General features: G+C 36.4%; 1 protein-coding gene, 1 long non-coding RNA gene and 2 other non-coding genes across 4 annotated transcripts; all 4 read right to left on the reverse strand.

Moving 5' to 3' along the window:
• Nucleotides 1–394: 394 nt before the first annotated feature.
• dvl3a (dishevelled segment polarity protein 3a) lies at nt 395–18,225 on the reverse strand. Its single transcript, XM_051865585.1, has 15 exons — nt 17,600–18,225; nt 13,874–13,943; nt 10,895–11,013; nt 10,651–10,766; nt 10,333–10,474; nt 9,863–9,956; nt 8,975–9,044; nt 8,588–8,727; nt 8,425–8,501; nt 8,277–8,344; nt 6,405–6,554; nt 5,745–5,876; nt 4,785–4,952; nt 2,873–3,076; nt 395–1,434 (listed from the first exon to the last, which is right to left on the reverse strand). Exons 1-15 carry the CDS (start codon nt 17,758–17,760, stop codon nt 1,106–1,108), a joined length of 2,040 nt encoding a protein of 679 aa, XP_051721545.1. The 5' UTR covers nt 17,761–18,225; the 3' UTR covers nt 395–1,105.
• A 1,797-nt stretch (nt 18,226–20,022) lies between these two features.
• Nucleotides 20,023–21,964, reverse strand: LOC127496910 (uncharacterized). Its single transcript, XR_007925387.1, has 5 exons — nt 21,789–21,964; nt 21,371–21,448; nt 20,701–20,761; nt 20,285–20,349; nt 20,023–20,087 (listed from the first exon to the last, which is right to left on the reverse strand). It is a non-coding gene; the product is annotated as an uncharacterized LOC127496910 (long non-coding RNA).
• On the reverse strand, nt 20,443–20,575 carry LOC127507188 (small nucleolar RNA SNORA13). The gene has a single exon (XR_007928277.1). It is a non-coding gene; the product is annotated as a small nucleolar RNA SNORA13 (small nucleolar RNA).
• LOC127507183 (small nucleolar RNA SNORA13) lies at nt 20,831–20,967 on the reverse strand. The gene has a single exon (XR_007928274.1). It is a non-coding gene; the product is annotated as a small nucleolar RNA SNORA13 (small nucleolar RNA).
• Nucleotides 21,965–22,238: the final 274 nt, after the last annotated feature.

A 22,238-nucleotide genomic window follows, 5' to 3' on the forward strand; every position in this document is an offset into this window, starting at 1 on the left:
CTAATGCTGCACAATTATTAAGTTTAGTTAACAACCACTCTTGTAGGTAGTTAATGCAGAAACTAAACATATTCAATTCATATACTAATACTAAATATCTGTAACTTACTGTCATTCTACAAAATAATATATATTATCATCCAGTGGCTACTTTTAAGTACTTCCAAATCAGACTGTCCCAAAACAATACTAACACCATGATTCAATACTTGAGAGATTACCTTCTTAAGCTCTGAAAAACGTTGAAGGTTGGAGAACCTCAGAACATTAGCCGACAAACAATAAAAGCAGATGTGGACAGAGACCCAAACCCTGAAACATCTGGATTCCAGATGAAGAAGACAACCTTCACATTCCACAAGCTAAACCCATAAAACACACACAGACACATATGTACTCCAAGCATGTCACAATAAAACTATATTTATAAATTAAAAAAAGAAATCTCCTTAACATGGTACTTCAAAAATTCTCCCAATACAATATTGCTGACAAACACTGAAAAATATATTCTCAGTAAAAACAATTTCCATGAATAATGAAATATCTGCAAGAGACATTTTACTGAGAGTAAAAATGTAAAAAAAAAAAAAAAAAAAAAAAAAAAAAAAAAAAAGGCCAAAAAAGTTAAGAACCTCCTAATATGCGCTAAAACAGGGCAGATGACAACAGAAATTTCTCTTCAAACTTTGACATTTATGTCCTTGGTTGGACTACATTCACCTTGTATCCTCACACCCATATAGTGTTGTAACTAAATCCCATTCAATTATTGCTATTTCTCTCAAAATCTCTCTTTTTTTTGTCCATTAGAGGAAATCTTCCCATTTTCTCCAGTAACATTTCCCAACTATTTTGAGGTGATATTGATCAACATTTAGTAAAATGTCTTAATCTGTTATTGTAAGCAGGAACTGATGTTTGCCTATGCTTTAGTAGACTAATTTCTAAGACCCAAGTAATGTTGGGGCTCACAAGCTATTGATTTTTAGGTCAGCACTAATCCTAATTCTAATCGGTTGCACTAGTAGGCCACGTTTTTTTTTTTGTAATCCATAAGGCAAAAAATTGTTTGGGCACTTCTGCTTGCAACAGTCGAGCAAAGTCACATGATGTCGACAAAGAACTCCCCGTTGGCTGTGTTGCACGAGCGACGGGAGCCCGTCAGTTCAGGGGGAATGTTGGCGAGATGGCGGCCGGACGGCGACCCCGGGGCGGCTCGTGCAGATCCCTGCTTCAGGCTGTAGCTGTGAGATCGTGAGCTTCGCACGCTGCCCTCGCTGGGTGGCGCCGCCGAGCGCTCGCTGGGGGCTCTGTCTCTGCGGAAGTCAAACTCATGAGCGTCGCCCATTTCACTTCCGCCTCCTAACCTGAAGTCTCCAGCTGCAGTTTTCCCCTCAGTCCTGCTCCAGCTGCAGTTGGAACCGCTGCTCCCTATGGACAGCAACGTTAACGTAAGAGACACTATTTAATTGAATTGGAGTTGAACAATATTGGAAAAAGAAAAAAAATGACATTGCGATATTTTATTTTTCTGCAATTTATATATTGCAAAAAAATACTGGAAGTTTCATCAGATGATTTGAATAGGTCTATTTGGAAAAAAAAAAAAAAAAAAAAAAAAATTCTAGAATGATTAGGGTGTTTTATGGGGAGAGGGAGTGCATCTGCATAGGAAACAAAGAACTGAAAAATTACTTTTTACTCTTTAAGCGCGAAATCCTTTTAGGGCTGAATGATTTGGGAAAAATGTGAAAAAATAATTCCTCTAGGACTATAAAATAATTATTATGATTTTATTGTGATTATTATTCAATATATTAAAGTGCAGTGTGTACATTTTAGCGACATCTAGTGGTGAGGTTGCGAATTGCAACCAATGGCTCAATTCGCCACTCACCCCTCCCTTTCGAAGCACGTAGGACCTGTCCCAAATGGCACACTTAATAGCACTTTCAGTCTTGTGGACTTACAATGGCTGCCACGTGCCCATTAAGTGCATGAGACCGTAGGGTGTCCCATTTGTCAATTTTAGGTTTGAGAAGGGCAGTCGATATGCGCCCTTGATGCGCACTTTTGCCGAGCCCGCACTGGCGTGAGCTCCACAGCAAACATCTTCCTGACAGTCAAAGCGGCATTACGTCGTGAAAGTGTGGACTCGTAGGAAGACCGCGAGTGTTTAGGGTGCCATTTGGGATAGAGCCATAGAGAAGCTACGGTGGCCGACACAGGACAAAGATGTTGTCGTCTGAGAAGGAAGAGAGTAGCCAATCAAGCAAATGCGCTCTGTAGAGCAGTTTGACCATTTAGGGCTACTGTAGAAACATGGCGTCGCAAAATGGCGAATTCGATGTAAGGAGACCCATGATGTATGTAGATAGAAGTGGCTCATTCTAAGGTAATAAAAACATAATGAAAACTGTTCATTATGTAAGGTCTTTATACACCACTGAAAACAGTTATGTATATTTTATTGCGTTTCTATCAAAAGATCCTCCTAAATATTACACACTGGCCCTTTAAAACAATATAAGAAATATATTTATATAATAGGATTTTACTGTAAAAATACAATACTAATATTGGCATCTTAATTTCATTTTTAAACGGTATATCATCTAGCTTTTATTTTGACGGGTGATTCAAAGTAAATGAACCAAGCAGTTCTGAGATTCTGAAACACAGCATCATGAACAACATCTGTTGTTTGTGCTTCACTCTGAAACAGGTAGCACATATGTTTACTTACTAAAATCGCAGCATGCACGATTTAAAAAAAATAAAATAAAAAATAAAATAATTCACACTGAACCATACTGCAATAACGATTTTAATTTCAATATATGATGCAGTATGACTTGAGGTTACTGACCTTCACTGTGCTGGCTGCCTGCGCTGCCTCCACCTGCTTCAGAGTAGTTGAGAGCTGCATCCGGATGGGAATGGGCTGTTGGGTACTGGTAAGGGAATGCAGCGGGCCAGGGAGCTTCAGCGGGGTGAAGCAATGGAGCTAGAGTGTCCTGATCAGATGCCCCACTGGACCCGTCATGGTCATGCAGAGAGAGATGGGCCATGTCTACAACAAAACATGGGCATGTTGATAGAGCGTGTCAACACAATGTAAAACTGAATGTACAGTGACGGCAATAAAGATGACTAAACTTTCACTTGGAGAGATGAATGTATTGGGCCATGAATAGCTGGTTAAGCTCTGGTGAGCTTGAAATGTGATTTTCTTGTACCGACAAGCCTACACTAAACATAGCAGTAGAATATTTACATAGCTACATAATCAAACACAAAATTACCTTTTTCATAAATTCAACAACTGGAATAACATCAACTCAAATCCAAATAGTGGTCTAAAATCCCCTACTAGCTTACAATGAAAGAATGCACTTGTTTAAGTTAAATATACAATAGGCAGATACAAAATGTAAACTGTGTTATTCCGTTGTGTTAAAGGATTAGCTCAGCCAAGAATTTGGTCATTATTTAATTTATAGGATATATTACAATGTTTATCTGAACCCAAATGACTCTCTTTCTTCTGTGGAGCTCTTTTCCATTCAAAGAAAGCACATTGGAGGCACCAAGCCATGTGACTTGTGTTCCAACTTGCTTAAAGGAATAGTTCACCCAAAAATGAAAATTTCATCATCATTTACTCACCCTCAAGATGAGTTTCTTTCTTCTGTCAAACACAAAATAAGATATTTTAAAGAATGTTGTTAACCAGACAGTTGACGGCACCCATTGACTTCCATAGTTTTTTTTTTTCCTACTATGGAAGTCAATGGGTGCAGTCAACTGTCTGGTTAACAACATTCTTTAAAATATCTTCTTTTGTGTTCAACAGAAAAAAGAAACTCATACTGGTTTGGAACAACATGAGGGTGAGTAAATGATGACAAAATTTTCATTTTTGGGTAAACTATCCATTTAAGGCCTGTTGAATCTGTGTCAGCATACGGTGAGAGAGATCACTCTCATTGGCTGTTCAGCTTAGTGAAGAAAAAAGAAAGTGACAAAAGCAAGCAAACAACAGAGCAAAGAGGGCACACACAGAAGGCTCTTCACATTTTACATCTTTTTATCTGAGCATTCCAATCCTAAATCCTAATTCCCCACATAAATATCTTCATAACGACATGGTTGTCTGGAATGAAGAAAGTGAGGACCCACTGATCAACATGAGTCATATTCAAAATGGTAAGCAAGCGCTGCTTTGATTACGGTTTATATATCCGCAGTCCTAGTTTTGATTCCCTTTTTTAATATAGTCTACTGCTCCCTGCTGGTTTGGAGATTTATTTCCTCTCTCCAAGACACAGAATGTACATGCTAGGCCATTGGCTGTAGTCTGCGCAGTGTGTTTAAGCACAACTTTTTTTGGCCCAGATGCAGGCAACGCAAGGCGACAACACAGTCGGCTTTCGTTGGCACTAGTTCTATAATGTCGGTTTGGTGTGTTTGGGCCTTAAGGGGCCATTTTAGATTAAATAAGCTACCAAATATACATGGCTATGCCATTTCATGGCTTTGTGAGAGGACGGAAATTTAAAGCCATAGCTCTCACATGTTGCATATTCAAACCACAGGACCACTTTTATGATGTTTTTTCATCTGTTTCAGATCTGATCACAGGATGGTTTTATTGTCTGGCAAAGAACAGCTCAGAAATCCATATTTTATTGTCTGGTCCACAAAAGAACGAAAGTCATACAGGTTTGGAACGACACAAGGGTGAGTAAATGACAAACTGTAGTCATAAAAGTACTTACTGCCAGAAAGATCTCCAAAGATGTAGTAGCACTGTTCTGAGAAGGTGATTTTGTTGACAGTGTGGCGGATGAAGCCGGCCTTCAACAGGTTGCTGGCGTACTTGCGTGCTTCACGGCGATCTGCAAAGCCCTCCACATGATGAAACAGCCAGTCAACCACATCAGAGCCTAAAAATCAACATATGCACCAATTATTATATACAGCGGCTCCATGAAGTAGTTTGCTAATGTTTATTTTAAAGTTGTGATAAAATGGAAGTAGCAGGTCTTTTCCTTCGTATTGTGACATACATCCAAGTATAACAAATATTATTGAAAAAGAGAAAAAAATTAGGACAGGGATTTGATTCTTTGCATCGGTTGTTGACAGGAATTTGAGATGTGGGTGGCGCACTAAAAAAATGAATGCAAGCTTGAGGGACAGGGAGGGACATGGTCAGGGTTCAAATGGAATACTACAAGTATTGCAGTGTTTGTCTTGTTGCTAGGCTGATTGCTTTGTACACTGTAATAAACAATTATTATTTATTTTATGGAATGTTGCAGTGTTTATTATAAATGATTTATCCGTGCACATCATTTTTTAAAATTCATGTGCCCCCATAATCTTTAATCAAAACATTAACTTCTCCCCATCACAACATCTCTACTGTCCCTCCGGTGCGAGGGCGGATCAATAACATCTCTGTTTCAGCAACCTGTCACTCCAATGAGATCACTGCAATTAGCAAAAGACAGCGATCAAATGATCCAATCAACTCCTAAAGGACAATCAAGTCCCGCCCTACATTTTTTTTCTTGTTTGAAAAGCTGTTTCACTTGGAAGAATGTCACAGTAGAAAAGACAATCCAAACATCTGTTTCATGCTGACTTGAATACTGGTAAAATTACAGGTAAAACAGGTAAAAATATAACGATTAACTACTACAAACTGTCATTTAAATAAAATGTGTCTTGACCTATGAAAGCATTGGCTATAGTGATCTTTAGCCACATTCTGTCTCGAACTTCCAATCCTGAGTCTGGACAGGCCATTGCTTTTGCAACTGTTGCCATGTCGCTGTGGACGGACAGGTGGTAGTCATCAAATCCTGTGAGAAGAACAACACACGGTTTACAAAAGCATCTGCCTGGTGGCGAGAAACCAGGACCTCCCACATACCACGTTGCTGCTACACAGTTGCTAAGGTGTTTGTTTCTTTAATGCCATATTGGCATCAAAAGTCTAAACTCAATGCAAAAATAAAACAATTTAAAAAAAATTATATTCATATACAATTAACATTTTTCATCATTACAACAACTACATAAAATAGTACAGTTCAATATGGTTGTTAAGGCATTGTCAATCGTTTTTTTTTACCCATTTTTTCATTTGCCAGGTAGAACTTGTAAGTGTGATTGCATTTAGAAAATTAACAGAACTCTCCTCAACAAACCGCATGATTTGAGGTATCATTCATGTCTGTAACACAAGCATTGTGGGATGAATTACACGGCAAAACGTAGAGGTCTTTTCAAAACCCTAAGTCAACGTATAAGCAAGCATAGTGATGTCTTAAAGATATCAAAGCTGTGTGCAATATCATCTGGAGGAGAGTGAACAGCAGATGTCTTACTCTCAGTTTCTGGGATGGAGCTGGAGATGGAAGAGCTGGTGGAGGTGACCGTGCTCATGGAAGGACTCATGCCATAGGGAGGATAGACACCTGTCATGGCTGCCGTATGGGACACCCAGGCTGCAGGGTCAATGGGCCGGATGGGTTCACCTGGGACAGAAGGCAACAAGTACTCATCAAAGCTTATATGGAACAGGTGAGTGAGTTTTCACTGTAAGTTTTACAGAACTCCTTTTGAAAACAAGATGAACAATGACAGATCTATTCAAACCATATTGTTAAAACTTCCATAATACATCGTAATGGTTGTACAAAACTATCATATAACAAAAAAACTTCTGCAATGGTTGTTTGCAGTACTTTAGATTCTTCTTATCAAGAACTTTTCAAGAAGAATTTTTCGACATTAAAAATGATATTGAGTCTAAAAATCTTGCCCTCCAATGTAGCTCTCAAATCTATTACACTTAGTGTAAAAATGTTAAAGTGCCAATGAAATGACACAAAACTGTCATATGATTTCAGAAGATGTATACACTACTGTGCAAAAGCTTGTGGCTGTTTTTTTTTGTTGTTGTTGATGTTTTAGAAAAAAAGTCTCTTATGCTCACCATGGCTGCATTTATTTGATCAAAAATACAGTTAATACTAATATTGTGAAATATTATTATAATTTATAATATGTTTTCTATTTTTATATTTTTTAAAATGTAATTTACTCTTGTGATGCAAAGCTGAATTTTCAGCATCATTACTCCAGTCTTCAGTGTCACATGATCCTTCAGAAATCATTATAATATGCTGCTCAAGAAACTTTTTTTCTATTATTATCAATGTTGAACACAGTTGAGCTGCTTAATATTTTTGTGGAAACCATGATACATTTTTTTAGAGAATTCAAAAGAACAGCATTTATTTGAAATAGAAAACTTTTGTAACATTATAAATGAATTTACTGTCACTTTTGATCAATTTAATGCATCCTTGCTAGGGTTGGGTATCATTTTCATTTTAACGATCCCGATTCCGCTTATTGATTCTGTTTCATATTGACTCCAATTAGAAAAAAAAAAAAAAGAAATTAGATTTCATTCACATTTATTCCAATTTATACTCTACAAGTAAACACTCAGTAATTAAAAAAGAACAAATAAACAAATTAGCAGCTGCACAAATAAATACAACTAAACAAAAACACTGCACTTTTTAAAAAAAGTTATTCAGTTAAGAACAGCAAGTGAATTTTCTCTGTCTTTTGTTGTTTGATTAATGTTATTATAGAGACGGCAGCAGGAATATTAGGCTGCTGTCACTTTAAGAGCTGCACAGATCCAATATACGGTTATGCGTTTTCTTTGTCAACAGTTTACCTTCACTTAAGACATAACCAAATGTGTTTACGAGTTGTTTATAAGTTCAGTATCGCGCACTATTCAGTATGAGAGGCAGCTTTCTGTGTGCACGTTTTGGCTGTAGCTGAGTTTTCTTGCGCTTGAATGGTTTAAAAATCACATTAAAATCACTTTTTCTGTGCGCACACTTTGGATGTGTGTGCAGCACAGAAAACAGTGCATGGGTCTTCTTACACTTTAATGAGTTAAAGTCATATTAAAATGCACAGAAAGGAACCGATAAGAGGAATCGAAATTAATTTTATAACAAGTATCCGATTTCTGACTTTAAGTATCTGATTCTAGAACTGGAAGCGATTTTCGATTCTTAGCCCTAGTCCTTGCTGAATAAAAGTATTCATTTCTTTTAAAACAACAATAAAAAAAAAAAATTAAATCAGTATCCAAACTTTAGACAGTAATGTATATTATGGTGCATTATGTGCAAACGAGTGTGTGAGAGGGAAAAAAATGCACTCACTCCTCGGCAAAGCAAAGCAACTGTTAGGGTTTGGGTCCCAGCATTTGGCCACCGTAAGCGACACGGGTCTGCAAAAAATTGTGCAGTTGTTAACACACTTTTGTGGATCAGCTAAACATGAATAAGAATGTTTTGTAATATGACTCACCCAGGCTTATGCACAATCTCCCTCAGCACTCGTACGGCATCATCGTTGCACATATTCTCAAAGTTGATGTCATTCACCTGTGAAAGGAAATGGTAATATGAACTGATACAACTAGCTTTTCTTTCAGATTCCTAACCTGAACATGTCTGCATCCAATCCTCACCTGCAGCAGCATGTCACCAGGCTCGATTCGCCCATCGGCCGCCACCGCTCCACCCTTCATTATGGAGCCGATGTAGATGCCTCCATCGCCTCGCTCGTTACTCTGACCCACGATACTGATGCCCAGGAAGTTATACTTCTCTAAATGAGGTAAAGTGAGAGAGGGTTAAGGCAACTAGTTGACTTCAATAATATGTAGTTTTGCACATCTGTAACATTAATCAGTTTATATATCAGGGACTATGTCTTTGGGAAGGAAAAATTTATTTGCTTAATAAAATAATGAAAGAAAATATATGCCCTATATTTTTTAAAGGCACTCAAGGCTGCTGTATTGTGAATTCTTTCAGAGTTTAGTTAAAAAGTAAAAAAAACAATGCAGACTCACCCATATTTAAAGTGACAGTGATGATATTCAGCGACATAGTGGAGTCAGTGATGCTACTGAAAGATGAAGACTGAGGAGAGAGAGAGAGATGAAGTCAGTTATAATATATAATGTTTTATATATACACTATTTGACACTTTTTTTTTTCTTTTTTTTTTTTGAAGTTGCCAGTCAGAGCCAGTATCATTTTCACAAAACATTCATTCATGGTATTTTGCTGAAAATGCAATATGTAAAAAAAATAAATAAATTTTATTGTAGCTTTTCTTTTTTACATTCTTTTTTAATCAACACTTGAATGTGGGTTTCATAAAAAAATAAATAAAAACATTTTGAACAAAGCTGAGAAAATTGCGTTTTTGTCTGACAGTAAAGTAGATTGAGTCCATCAACACCCCTAACCTTGCACAGTCCTATACCTCGTCTTGGATCGACATTTCATTCGGTAACGTTAGGTAGTTTTGATTTATATGCCGTTTAATGTTTGATGATCGCGTTATTTTACATGTGCATAAGCAATGCTTCTGTTGCCTGTTTCTGCTTCTTCTTCGCCTGTGTTTTGATTCTGAGAGCTTCGGTATTACAGTAAAAACATGGATTGCCAGAAAATTCAAGCCAGGGATAGCTGCAGGTTGGAGTAATAGGCGTGCCAAAAGGAGACGTGCCAAAAGGTGAATTGCTACAACAGAAACTAACCCCTAACCCTACCCCACACAGTGACAGACAGCTTTCACGACCAATGATAAAGACCTTTCCCCACGATAAAGACCTTTTCTCACGCCCATTCCTCCGACCTGCAGATACCCACACTTGGAAAATTCCGTCAATTGTGGGGAAGAGTTGTGTAAAAAATAATGGAAGAGTTAAGAGCTCTGTCCACTGTCTTACCCTCTCCATTTGCTGGGCTTTGGGTCTGCGCCTCCGCCGGCGATGTCGTCTCATTAGCCTGGACGAGCCACTTTGCTCCGTAACACTGCTAAAACTGAGAAACAAGTGTCACAATACAAAGATTACATGAGCATTTCATTTTGTTTCCAGTCAAAGGGAATGTGAAACATACTGATTACTAAGAATAAGAATTGCAAAGACTATAATGGATTAGTTTGCCTAAAAATGTCATTTCTGTAATACCCAATACTAAAACAAATACTCAGAATGCAGTTTTCGATTCCCAACCCTATCGACAACCTTAATCTACATTTACAATTTCCCAAATCTCCATAAACTATATTTATGATTGCTCACATTTGCTTGTCAAATTGCTCAAGTCTAAGCTCTGAAAAACCATTGGGGCTCGCTGTGATCGTAATCATTTTGAGCGCATTGGTTTGGGAACGAACAAATGCTGTGAGACTCACCGGCTGGTGGAGCCGTCATCCGAGTCAAAACAGCTGCTTGATTCCAGTTCACTGCTCATGAGGGATGAACGGCTGTCACAGATGTCATAACCTCCCAGATCCATGCCTCTGCCTCCCCGTGAGTAGCCATTCTGCCTTCCTCCTACAAAGACCAACATGAATTATCAGACACAAGTGTTTATTTGTGTTTAATTGTTCAAATATTTACTATGAATAATTATTACTATTAAATATGAACCTTCTACTGACAAAACCATGGCAGGTCTCACAAAGCATAAGACATGCTGTGAGAAATGAGGGTGGTGAGGTGACACATACCAGAGTGCTCATGTGAGTGTTTCCTGCGCGATCTGTCCCTCTCCCTCCGGTGTGACACTACTGAATCCGTCTCTGTCTCATCATCCACACCATGCCGGCTGCCTGCAGCCTTTGGACTGTGTGGGAGAGAAAGTTAAGGATTACAGAAACAAAAAGACTGTGAGAAAATGTTTCTTATTTTGAGTTTTACTGCCAACTTGTTATATGATCTGATCATTTATACAACACAACGAAAAAAACTTACTGGAAGGATGGGGGTCTGGAATCTCCAATGCCTTGGCTTCTCTCGTGAGATGGCGGCCGCTCGGACTGACTCTCTGCCACTGAACATCCATCTGAGTGGGAGCCGTCTGATGACACCAGCTATTAACACACAAAAGAACAAATATTGTCTTGAGCAGTTCACTGGAACCTGAAGTGTTGATGCATGAACCCAATACATGGTTAAAAATAGTTTCTGCTTCTTTTTTTTTAAATCTAGTTCAAAAGACATGTGCAAAGGTCTTGGTGTATTCTTTGTATTCATGCTGGTCTCATATGGTTTCGAATTTTTTTTTTTTTTATACCATTTCCAACAAAAAAAAAAGTTTAAATTTAATGACTCTAAAAATGACAGGTGGTAAGTAAAAAGTTACACACTGTGTGTGTGTGTGTGTGTACACATCCTAATCATTATTTCCTATAATAATAATAATAATATTATAATTCTTTAATTATAATGAATAATTTGACAAAAATTATGCATAGGCGACATTCAATGAAGTAAGAAGAATTGCTCTTATAAAAAGGTAAAAATGCAGATAAATTTAAAAATAAATTTAAATGTTTTAAAAGATATAATTTCTGTCACTGCTGCAAACTAACCACCAGACAAAATATGAAGAATAACAACAACTTCAGGAGTCAGCTGTCCACAACAGTCCTAAACCTGCCAAGGTTCATCTGCTTAACATTACTGACAACTTCCAAGAAAATATTGAGATATTATTCTATATTATATATATAAAAATAAAGTTTTAGAAATATATTTTTCAGGGTAAAAAGTATTTTTACAAATGTCATGAATTATTAATATATAAAATGGCATTACGTTTTTGAAACGTTGCCCCACATGACATTCTACAACCTGAACTAACCTTGCACAAAAAGGACAAAATATCTGATATTTTCAGAGACTTACTGACTTCAACACACAGACATGAGGGTGCAGAGTGGTTTATATCATTTCCTTTTTTTTTTTTTTTTTGCCTGCATGATGCATGTTTTGTTTTTTTTACCTCCATGATGTTTGTCACACCACATTACTTTTGATTTAGAGACATACCATTTTTATAATAATAATAAAAGATTACAAACTACTTAAAAGGATGAAATTCTTATTCTATGAATGAGTTTTTTTTTATTTAAAAAAAAAAAAAAAAAAAAAAAAGGAAGACTCACTCCATACACAGGATTAGTGGGACCAAATGTTTTAATTAAAGAATTAGCTTAAGAGAAAATGGTAACAATTTACAGTAAGGTTTCATTTATTAACATTAGTTAACATGAATCAATGATAAACAATACTTCTATAGCATTTCTTAATCTTAATGTTAATTTTTACATTTACTAATACATTATTAAAATCAAAAGTTGTATTTGTTAACATTAGTTCATGCACTCAAATGAGCACAGTTTATGATGTACATTTTTTAGAATTTATCCATTTCCACAGCCACGTTTTTTTATGCAACATCTCAAAGTGCACATAAAAATAGGTGGATGGAAACTGTCAGCTACTGTCACATGGAGTTCTGCTCATGTTTTTGAATATTGCCTGGAACATTGTCTGTTCTCATGATGTCACCTATAATTCCCATTATGTTCATCCACACTTCTGTTGGTGTGAGTTAAGAGGAAGGCCATTTGTACCCTAAAACTGCTTTGTTTAAATAGTAATATATTCATGTGAGTTTGTTTTTGCATATGCTGTCATTCAGAATGAAAAATAAGTTCTTTGTGGTTGCATGGCATTTAAAGTGTTCACCGCTGGCAAAATGGGCTTTCAATAAAGTTTGACTGCTTATACAATAGAAAGGCAAAACATTTTTTGAAATCGGTGCTACCTGACTAGAGAAAACAGAGAAGGAAGGCTGTTGTCTTCCCTTTTGTCAAATAGGTAGGAAAACTTCAATACTCATAATGCACTGGGCATGTTGCCGTCCAAGGCCACTCCCACCAGTCTGACGTGGATACGCTTGACCAGAGTCAAATACCGCCTTGCTTTAGTAGGAAATACTTCTTAGCAAACTTTTAGTCATAATGGTGTCGACTTGTATTGTTCCCAGGTGCAAGAATTCAAAGACTACTTTTGTGGGAGGGAGACATTTTTGGTTTCCAGTGAAGGATCAGATGTGTTGTAGGCAGCAGGTAAAGGCTGCAAAGAATCATAAATATGGAGAGAACATCGTGATGGGAAATCTGAAAAACCTCTGTGTTTGTAGTCAACATTTTAAACCGGATGACCACGAACAGTGTTTTAGGCCAAACAGAGGGGAAAAAACTGAAAGAAACTGCCGTTCCGTTAGTTCCGCCCAACACCCCGAAGCAAAACGGCATCGCGTCGTACAAGTAAGAAATGTTTTGCCATAGTGTTCGATTTTTAACATAATGCTGTTTAAAGAGGAGACAAAGTACCATAAAATTTCAGTGATAAACCTACCCTTATAATAATGGTTTTGTTAATAACCCTCTGTCAATTCGACTGCCCATGGATGGGGAGGGGATACAAAAATGCGAAAGAATAATCTGTAGTTTTCACAAAAGCCCTGGAGCTGTCAAAACACATCATCCGGCAGACTTTTGCTGACAAATAAACGTGAATTTCTCTGTCCAGCTAACGCAGTGAATGAGTTGTTCATTGTTCATTTACATATACTACCGACATTGCAACAACACAATGCAGGTTGAAAATCTGCGAATTTACACTTTAAATATAAATGAGAAGCTCATAAAACAAAGCTTATGCAGCATACCAAAGTCTTTGATTAGCTGCATCACACCAAAGTGAACATTAAGCAGGAATGACTGGCAGCCTCTTTGAAAAATACAAATAGAGCAGTGTCAGCACTCAAGAGAACCGGGAATGGGCTGAATTTAAAAGGCTGATCTATTATGCAAGGAGCACCAGGGAATTAAGATGCAGGGCTGGATGGGATGTGTGTATGTGTGTTTCTGTTCTCACCCAACAAATCACACGGCCATTGTAACAGGGAAGCTTTGCATTGTCGTCGGTGATTTCCTCCTTGACCACCCTACAGAAACACAAGAAACAGAGAAAGAATCAGAACAGACAAGGTCTTATTTTCAAACCACAGTCTGTGTGTGAAGTGTAAAAAAGGAAGATCAGCTTTAGAGATCCCCAGAGTGTCTGGGAATAAATTAGAATACGTAAATGAGACAATGCCATTAGATGAAAGAAAAGATGGGTTGGATCAAAAACGCATAAATCAGATAAGCATGCACACGCACATGCTCACAGAACACACAAAGGACTGAACACATGGAAGAGCTGAGGGAGACTCAGATAAGATTCCAAACTCATGAATTCAACCTTATTTCAGATGTAGACTAAAATCTACCACTAGAATGTTGAGTTTGCAAGCCTGTATGAAAAAACCTGTTTGTTCAAAACAAGTACAAGCTCACATTATGTTCACAACCAACAAGATTGTAATGTGACACTCCAAATCAAAACAATAATATTTTAGATTCGCCCGTATGTTCACCTAGTAATGCTTGAAATGAATAGATTTAAACAATTACACTTATTTGCGTCACATTTATTTGTGTAAAACAGAACAGCCTGAGATTTTGAGCCAATGTCTAAGAGCATAACCAGATAAATGTATAATCACTGGAGTAATTTCCTTAACTTTTCCATTACTTTTCCAGGGATGTGTTTCCAAAAGCATCGTAAGCCCAAGTAGATAGTAGAACCAATGGTCTCTAGCTACGATCAACTTAACTCACCATGCTTTTGAGAAACATAGCCCAAGCCTGAAAAACAACAACAACAACAAAAAATTCCCTGATATTTCCAGGATTTCTATGAAGTAAGGCTTTTTTTTTTTGGTATTTGTATTTGTATTTGAGTAGTTATCGCGTAACATGCCCATGGACATTTTATTTTAATCAACTTCAAGACTGAAAAACTTTAGGAATCTATAAAGGAAAGTATATATCTGCCCTGTAACTGGTCCCAAGTTTCTTTAACTTTTACATATTCAAAAGCACCATGTAGACATTTGCATGTAGACTCTGAATTAATATACACACTAATGTTGAAAACTTTAAGATTTTTTTTAAATAGAAAATTTAGAAATTAATACTTTTATTCAGCAAGGAAGCATTAAATTGATCAAAAGTAACAAATGATTTTTACACTGACACAAAGAAGTTCTATTTCAAATAAATTCTGTTCTATAAATAAACTTTCTATTCATCAAAGAATCCTGAAAACATGTATCACAGTTTCCACAAAAAATATTAAGCAGCACAGCTATTTTCAACACTGATAATAATAATAAATATTTCATGGGCAGCAAATTGGCATATTATGATTTCTGAAGGATCATGTGATACTGAAGACTGGAGTAATGATGCTGAAAATTCAGCTTTGCCTTCACAGGAATAAATTACATTTTATAATATATTCAAATAGAAAAAAATATACATAATATTATTTCACAGTATTACTGTTTTACTGTGTTTTTGAAAAAAAAAAAAAAAAAAAAAAAGCCTTTGCATAAGAGACTTCTTTCAAAAACATAAAAAAAAAAAAAAAAAAAAAAACACATTACTGACCCCAAACTTTTCAATGCTAGTGTATATTCACTACTAATAATATAATTAATATGTATAATTGTATTACAGAGTACAGCATTACACAGCACAAGACAAACTTCCCTCTCTTCTACAAACCGTTGAATCAAAATAATTGTCCATGGTATTGAACACCACGCTACAGATTCTTAACATTTTAAATCCAGACTACTTCTTAATTCTATACTACCCCTTTGTAGCAAACTACTTGTTTTGACGTTTTGAATCTTTCATTCATTCACAAACACTCCAATCCAATAAAGGCATTTAAAATGTGTAAAAAGACTCTTTGTTGCATTGACAGACATGCAAAACATCAATAGAGACAGATTCAATTGAGCTATTCGTTTCCATTTGGCAGAAATCTGAGCCTGCCCTTCAACGACGAACATCTTTAAGTTTTTAATGAACTTTTTTGAAGGGGAGTTAAAGGGAGGGGAATGGGACGATCAAACTACAACATATTTCACTGGGAAAGGTTGTAAAGCTGCCAGTGCTGAAGCGATCAGGGCATTCCACAGTGACGGCCTGCAGTTGTTCCAAGTCAACATTCTTTCGGCTAATGAAACAGACAGACAAGACAAGACCACTAGCCAGCGCTTCAAATGTGACTGATTCACAAGCTAGTTTAAAGATACAGGCAACACTTTATGTAACGCTTAACAGACAAAATTCATGCGCTTTTAAATCTGGAGTCTGGACACAGGCTTAGAGGGGGAGAAAAAAAAAAAAAAAAAAAAAAAAAAAAGTTTCATTTCATGACACTTTTAATCACTTCAATGTACATGTAACTTGTGATGTTAAGCACTATATATTGTAATAATGCCAAGATATAAAGAAAATGCTCAAAAGTTTCAAACAACCTGAAATCCCATATTTTTTTTAATAAATTTGTTTCCATGGCCTCATGACAATTGAAAAATAATTTTATTTATAAATCATTTTAGAGATATTGCTGGCCAAATGTTAACTTAATGATCATACTGTAATATATAAAGTATACATGTCTCCAATAAGACATTTCACACACTGCCTTGTAAGCAAGTTTTACTCTATACAAGCGCTCACAAAGAGAAATGTATAACCAATGATATATTTAATTGCAAAGCTTGGGGGGGGAAACACTCTCCAGGCCTGTACATCACTTTTATTTTAACATTCTGGCAACACCTGGTCTACAGATCCAAATATGTGTACAGGCCTGCTTTTTGGTGACCATGTTAATGAAGGCCCAAATAAGAGGTCATAGAGTTCACAGCAACTCCAAATGGCTTTTAAAGGATGGAAACGTTGAGAAATGTGTGTGTCTATGACTAATGACCAAGACCGTAAATAAAAACTAGTTAAACGTGCCCAAAAAATGTTTTAGTCAAAATCTTGTGGGGTACGTTCGGAATTGGGGGACATATGGCCGTCAAACCGCGCATGCGCACGGCACATTAAAAAAAAAAGATTGTACTGTACTTCTCAGATGTGCTTTTGAATCGGGGTGGAAAATTCCTCAAAGTGTTAGTTAAACGGGTAGTTTCGGCGATACTCGCTCTTAAAATGTTCTGACACGAAGGTGCTTTGTGAAAAAAGAGAAAATACTTTAGGAACCGGATCTGAGCACAATAAGCGTAAAGAAACCCCCAAACCGCGAGTGCTTTTTGTGTAGTCATGGTAATTTAGACTGACGCTGGAGAACATTTAAGAAGGAAGGGTACTAAACAAGTCCCTCCTGTGATACTTTGACTGCGCTCTCTAACCATTCACATAACTAACTACACCCAAGCTCGTGCCGTCAGGCCAAAAGCCATATTTGAGAGTAATCCAGTCTTAAAATGGATGCCGTCGTCAATTGAACAAGACCTAACATTCACCCCTGCTGAACTCCGCGCACACACATACATTGTACATTTGACTCCTTTCACACAGAAGCGCGTCCAACACAACTAATGAGGGATATTATATCAGCCTCTTAAGGATCATGGCAGTCAATCCGTGATCCAAACAAGAGGAGAAAACGTGTGAAGAGCTGGAATTGTATGTTAAACCCGAGAAAACATGCACAAGTGCTAAGAAAACTAATGTACAGTAGGCTCACCCAAAGTCATCGTCCATAGATTTAAAGAAAAACTTGTAGTTTGGTTTCTTGAGAGCATTTTTCAGGTCTAAAAGAGTGACCCTTTCGGCAGGGATGGGCAGTTTGACCAGGTATGGAGTTTCCTGGTCGTCGAGATGGTAGATAACTTTAGTCTCCCCCATTGCAGACCGCTGGGGAGAACTAAACGGCGGTCATCCAGCGCAGGGGCTCCCTTGATGCCCCTCCAGAATGGGCTTTTGCTCGCTTTTACCCGCCAGTTGACTTTTTTGTTAATCCCGTTCTTTCTTTCTTTCTTTCCTTCCTTCCTTGCCTCCCTCCGGAGTTCCCAGGAATCTTCTATATCAGCGCAAATATTCCATGAGCTGACTGGTTTAAAGGGCGATTATTGGTCCATACTCTTATTTCACTCTATCCCGCCTGTTGGGAACAGAGAATAATCCGTGAAATGTGTGATAAAGAAGATTATTTTGGTCAGGAATGCCGTGGCTATTCGGAGAGCTTCCCTGTGCTCTCCTTACAGAGGGTTTTGTATTGCTTTCATTGACGCCGACTGCCCGGGGAAACGTGCTCCCCCTAGCGGAGAGGGGTGGTAGGTGTGAAAACTGTTACGTGGGGTCATTCTACTAAACGGATGCCATTTGGAGAGTGGGGTAAGCTGTGTCGCTTATTTAAATTGGCCTATGGGCAAGGAGAAATGAGAGTACGCCTAATTATATTTCTGGATGTCTAATGTCAAATGGAATCACATACATACAGCCATAAAAATCACAACTTAAAAGAGCGGTCCATTGGCACAACATGCTGTGTTCAGTTAGGGGTAAACTGTGTCACGTCGAGCTGTCATTGAAGCACATATGAACAATTTAAATTCTTTTTTTTTTTTTTTACAAATAATAATTATTAATGCATTATCCCAATCTAAAGTATTATTTTTGCTGCATATCATTCCTTTTTCCTTTAAAATATCCACAAATACCCAAGAGGGTTAATATTTCAACGTAGTGAAACGTTTTGCTTTTCTTAATAGATAAAATGTTTATAAAATCGTTCAATGGACTGAAAGACATTTTTATTCCACATATCCATCAAAGTTTTAGTGAAATATGAATAGTAGGAACTATGAACTTTGTAATAAAAATAATGAAGTAGTGAATTTTTAATGAAAAACTAAATTTGTCGAGATAAAAGCTAGCATTTTGTCTTAATTGCCTTTTTTTCCACTAATAAAAATACTTTTTGTCGATTCACATCTGCACAATATGCCGCATCTGTTGATAAAACCAAACCTGTATATGGTCCACATTAAAGTAGGTTAGATAAAATTAGAGAATACAAGCACCTGACCTGGTTTATAATTGCTGTGGTTTGCAGGCAGATTAGTCTTAGCTGTATCATATAACACTGTGTAGACACAGCGAAATGCTTTAGGTTTAGTCAATGAGTTGCTCATATTCATTAGTCACATGAAATGTTCCTATCAACTCCCAGAATGTCCTTTAAATATCACTTTTTTTTTGATAATTCATAAAGTGTGTACTAATTATGCCCTAGTGTAAATGTAGCAAGAAAAAGCAAATGTAGACAGGTGTAAACTACATATCATACATGTTGTCCAAACTGTAATTTTTCATGAAAAAAATTAACATTGTTGTAACATTTTACCAAAATCAACATTTGGTTAAAATCTCATGTTATAAATAACGAAATGCTATGCAGGATATTTAAGACAATATTGGCTGATTAGACGGCAATACTGTTTGCCACATCTCAGACCATAAATACATAAAATATTACCCATTATAGACATAGTTGTTAAAGTAAAGTGTAAAGGAAACACTGTACAGTGCTTACTGAAACAACCAGTTCTTTATTTACCCTTGTAAGTTCACAAGTACCCTTGTAAGACCTGGCATGCATAATCTGTGTGAACAGGATCATTTTGACAAGGTTGTCATTTGTACATGAAAAACACTTCTCTTTTTAGTACATCACTGTTGTGTAAACAAACCCTAAAAGTGAAATGTTGAAAATTTTCTCACTACATTTAAATATTCTGAATTTTCCTGACTGGCTTATGTTAGAAAATAGGAGTCAATACATTCTTTGTGTACACAACTCAAATATTTCTATTTCAAATGTAAATCATTCTGGTGTTAAATAACACCAAAATTACCTAATTCCCCACTTTTTTTTTTTGAAGCGTCATAATTCTATGACTCTGCAGACATCATGATTTATTTTTACTCATTTCTCTTTGACGAGTACAACAGTAAAAAGTGGCACGACTTGGTCTACTCTACCACGTGGAAGTTGAAAGTTGAAAAGAGAAATGTTTTGGCTATTTGCTTTTCATGCTGTGTACCACAAAATATTCAAACTGATTATTAAGGGACCATAAAACATCCACATACAAACAACAAAAATGTTAAGCAGAAGGTTTTATTTATAAAAGTATGTACTGCAGAAACACTTATGTAGAAAACAGCATCTGGAGAGAGAGAGAGAAAAAAAAAAAAAAAAGTTAATGTTAAATCTTGCAGCATTCATGTGTAGCGGTCAGCCCTTAATGAATTCAAATTTGACAGTGCCTTTTACAATACAAATTACAAAGCAGCAAAATATAAAAATGGCAAAAGAGGGAACAAATCAAGATTGTAATTTTGAGTCACAGTTATTAAAACTCACCTCACACACCACTAATCCTTGAATTATGGGTAATTTATCTCCACTAGAAAAGGAGAATGTAGACCCTTTGTAATAGAGAGAATGAAATGGGATTAGAATTACACGTCGCATTTACGACCAGACTTGTGTATTACACATGATCATAGTATATAATGTATTAATGTCCATAAAATGAAACTTCTGAAAGGCATATATAGGAACACCTTTAAGCAGCCACCTTATGTGTTAATGTCTGCCCTATTTGACACCGCATTCATCTGACCAGCAATGAACAGGCAACACTTTAAGGCATGATTGTCTTACTTTGACAGTTATTAGAACTTTAAGCAGTTAAGAGATTTAAAAAAAAAAAAAAAATTATATAAAATATATTATATATATATATATATATAAAAAAAAAGTTCATAGCTGCATACCAGGTGTCATGCAACCCTGCCCATGTTGCTACAGCAGCCTTTTACCGCATTGGTTGTTCCCCTGAAAATAGAATATGATTGTCAAAGCATGAACGCAGAAGATCAGGTCATGAATATAGCTCTTTGTGAACGTTGTTCTTGTCACAGCACAAGCAAGAGGAACAATTAGTGTGTCCTCTCATAAATTTGGCCATTTCAAGATTTAATGTGCGCCTTAGTTGACACCACATTCATGAATGTGAAAAATGAATGGGCAACACAAAGGCGAGACTCTTCAAACCGCATAGAGAACTATAAAAGCTTAAAGGGATAGTTCATCCCAAAATTTAAATTCTGACATCATTTACTCACCCTCAAGTTGTTCTAAACCTGTATAAATTTATTTTTCTGCTGAAATTCCATAGTTTTTTCTCTCTCCATACTATGGAAGTCAATGGGGCCCATCAACTGTTTGGTTACCAACACTTTTCAAAATATATTGTGTTTGGAAGAAGAAAGAAATTCATACAGGTTTGGAACTTGAGGGTGAATAAATTACAGAATTTTCATTTTTGGGTGAACAATCACTTTAATTTTACTTTATTTTTTTATTTCAATACATATTTAAAATCCGCTGTAATTTTTTGAACTACTCACTAAAACACCAATTTACATCAAACGTAAATCACACCTGGAGTTCAAAAGCAGCTCCTGGCCCTCATGGTGTCAACATGTGACAGTTACACGGGCCACGTGTTTCAATGTAATGCTGAAAAAAGAAACAAAAAGGACAAATAGTTAAGTATAGTTGCAAAAACGACCACAATGAAACAGCGAGGGTAAAAAGAAAGATCAAAATCCAATGTTCAGCTACACATTTTAACTGGACGGTTACAACTGCTCAAGGGCCACAGAAACACCCTTTTTAAATGTGACAACAGAAAAAATTGTTTGCACATCTAAACTGAGAAGTAACTAAAATAAGCAAGGAATATTTTAAAACGATGACTGTACAACAAACAATCAAAACTTCCCTTTTCATAATCGTACTACTAAAGTAAACATTTACTATAAAACCTGCCCATATACAAACAACATTTACTACTCACCCACATACTTCCAACTTTTGCAACGAAACCGCCACTTTAAGAGCGAGTGATGACACTAGATCATCTCCACGTGGACACTAAACCAAAAAAGTCCTTCGCTTCGGAAGGAATGAAGGACCCAGTGTAGGCGACTATGAAAATGCCTGAGTGAAATTACTTATACTTATTTCCTCAACCTACACCAAAGTTCAAAGTTGGACACACCTACTCATTGTTCATTATTACTATTTTCAAAAAATTTTAAATAATACAAATGTCTAGATTACAGCTCTGCACACTGTTCACTCTACCCAGTAATCTAGTAATCTACCTAGCTCTGTGTATATATATATATATATATATATATATATATATATATATATATATATATATGTATATATATATATATATATATATATATACACACACTAGATTATCTTGGTAACTTCCTATAATGCTTTTAAATTTTTT

The sequence above is a fragment of the Ctenopharyngodon idella genome, chromosome 2 (genome assembly GCF_019924925.1).
Source record: "Ctenopharyngodon idella isolate HZGC_01 chromosome 2, HZGC01, whole genome shotgun sequence".
NCBI lineage: Eukaryota > Metazoa > Chordata > Actinopteri > Cypriniformes > Xenocyprididae > Ctenopharyngodon > Ctenopharyngodon idella.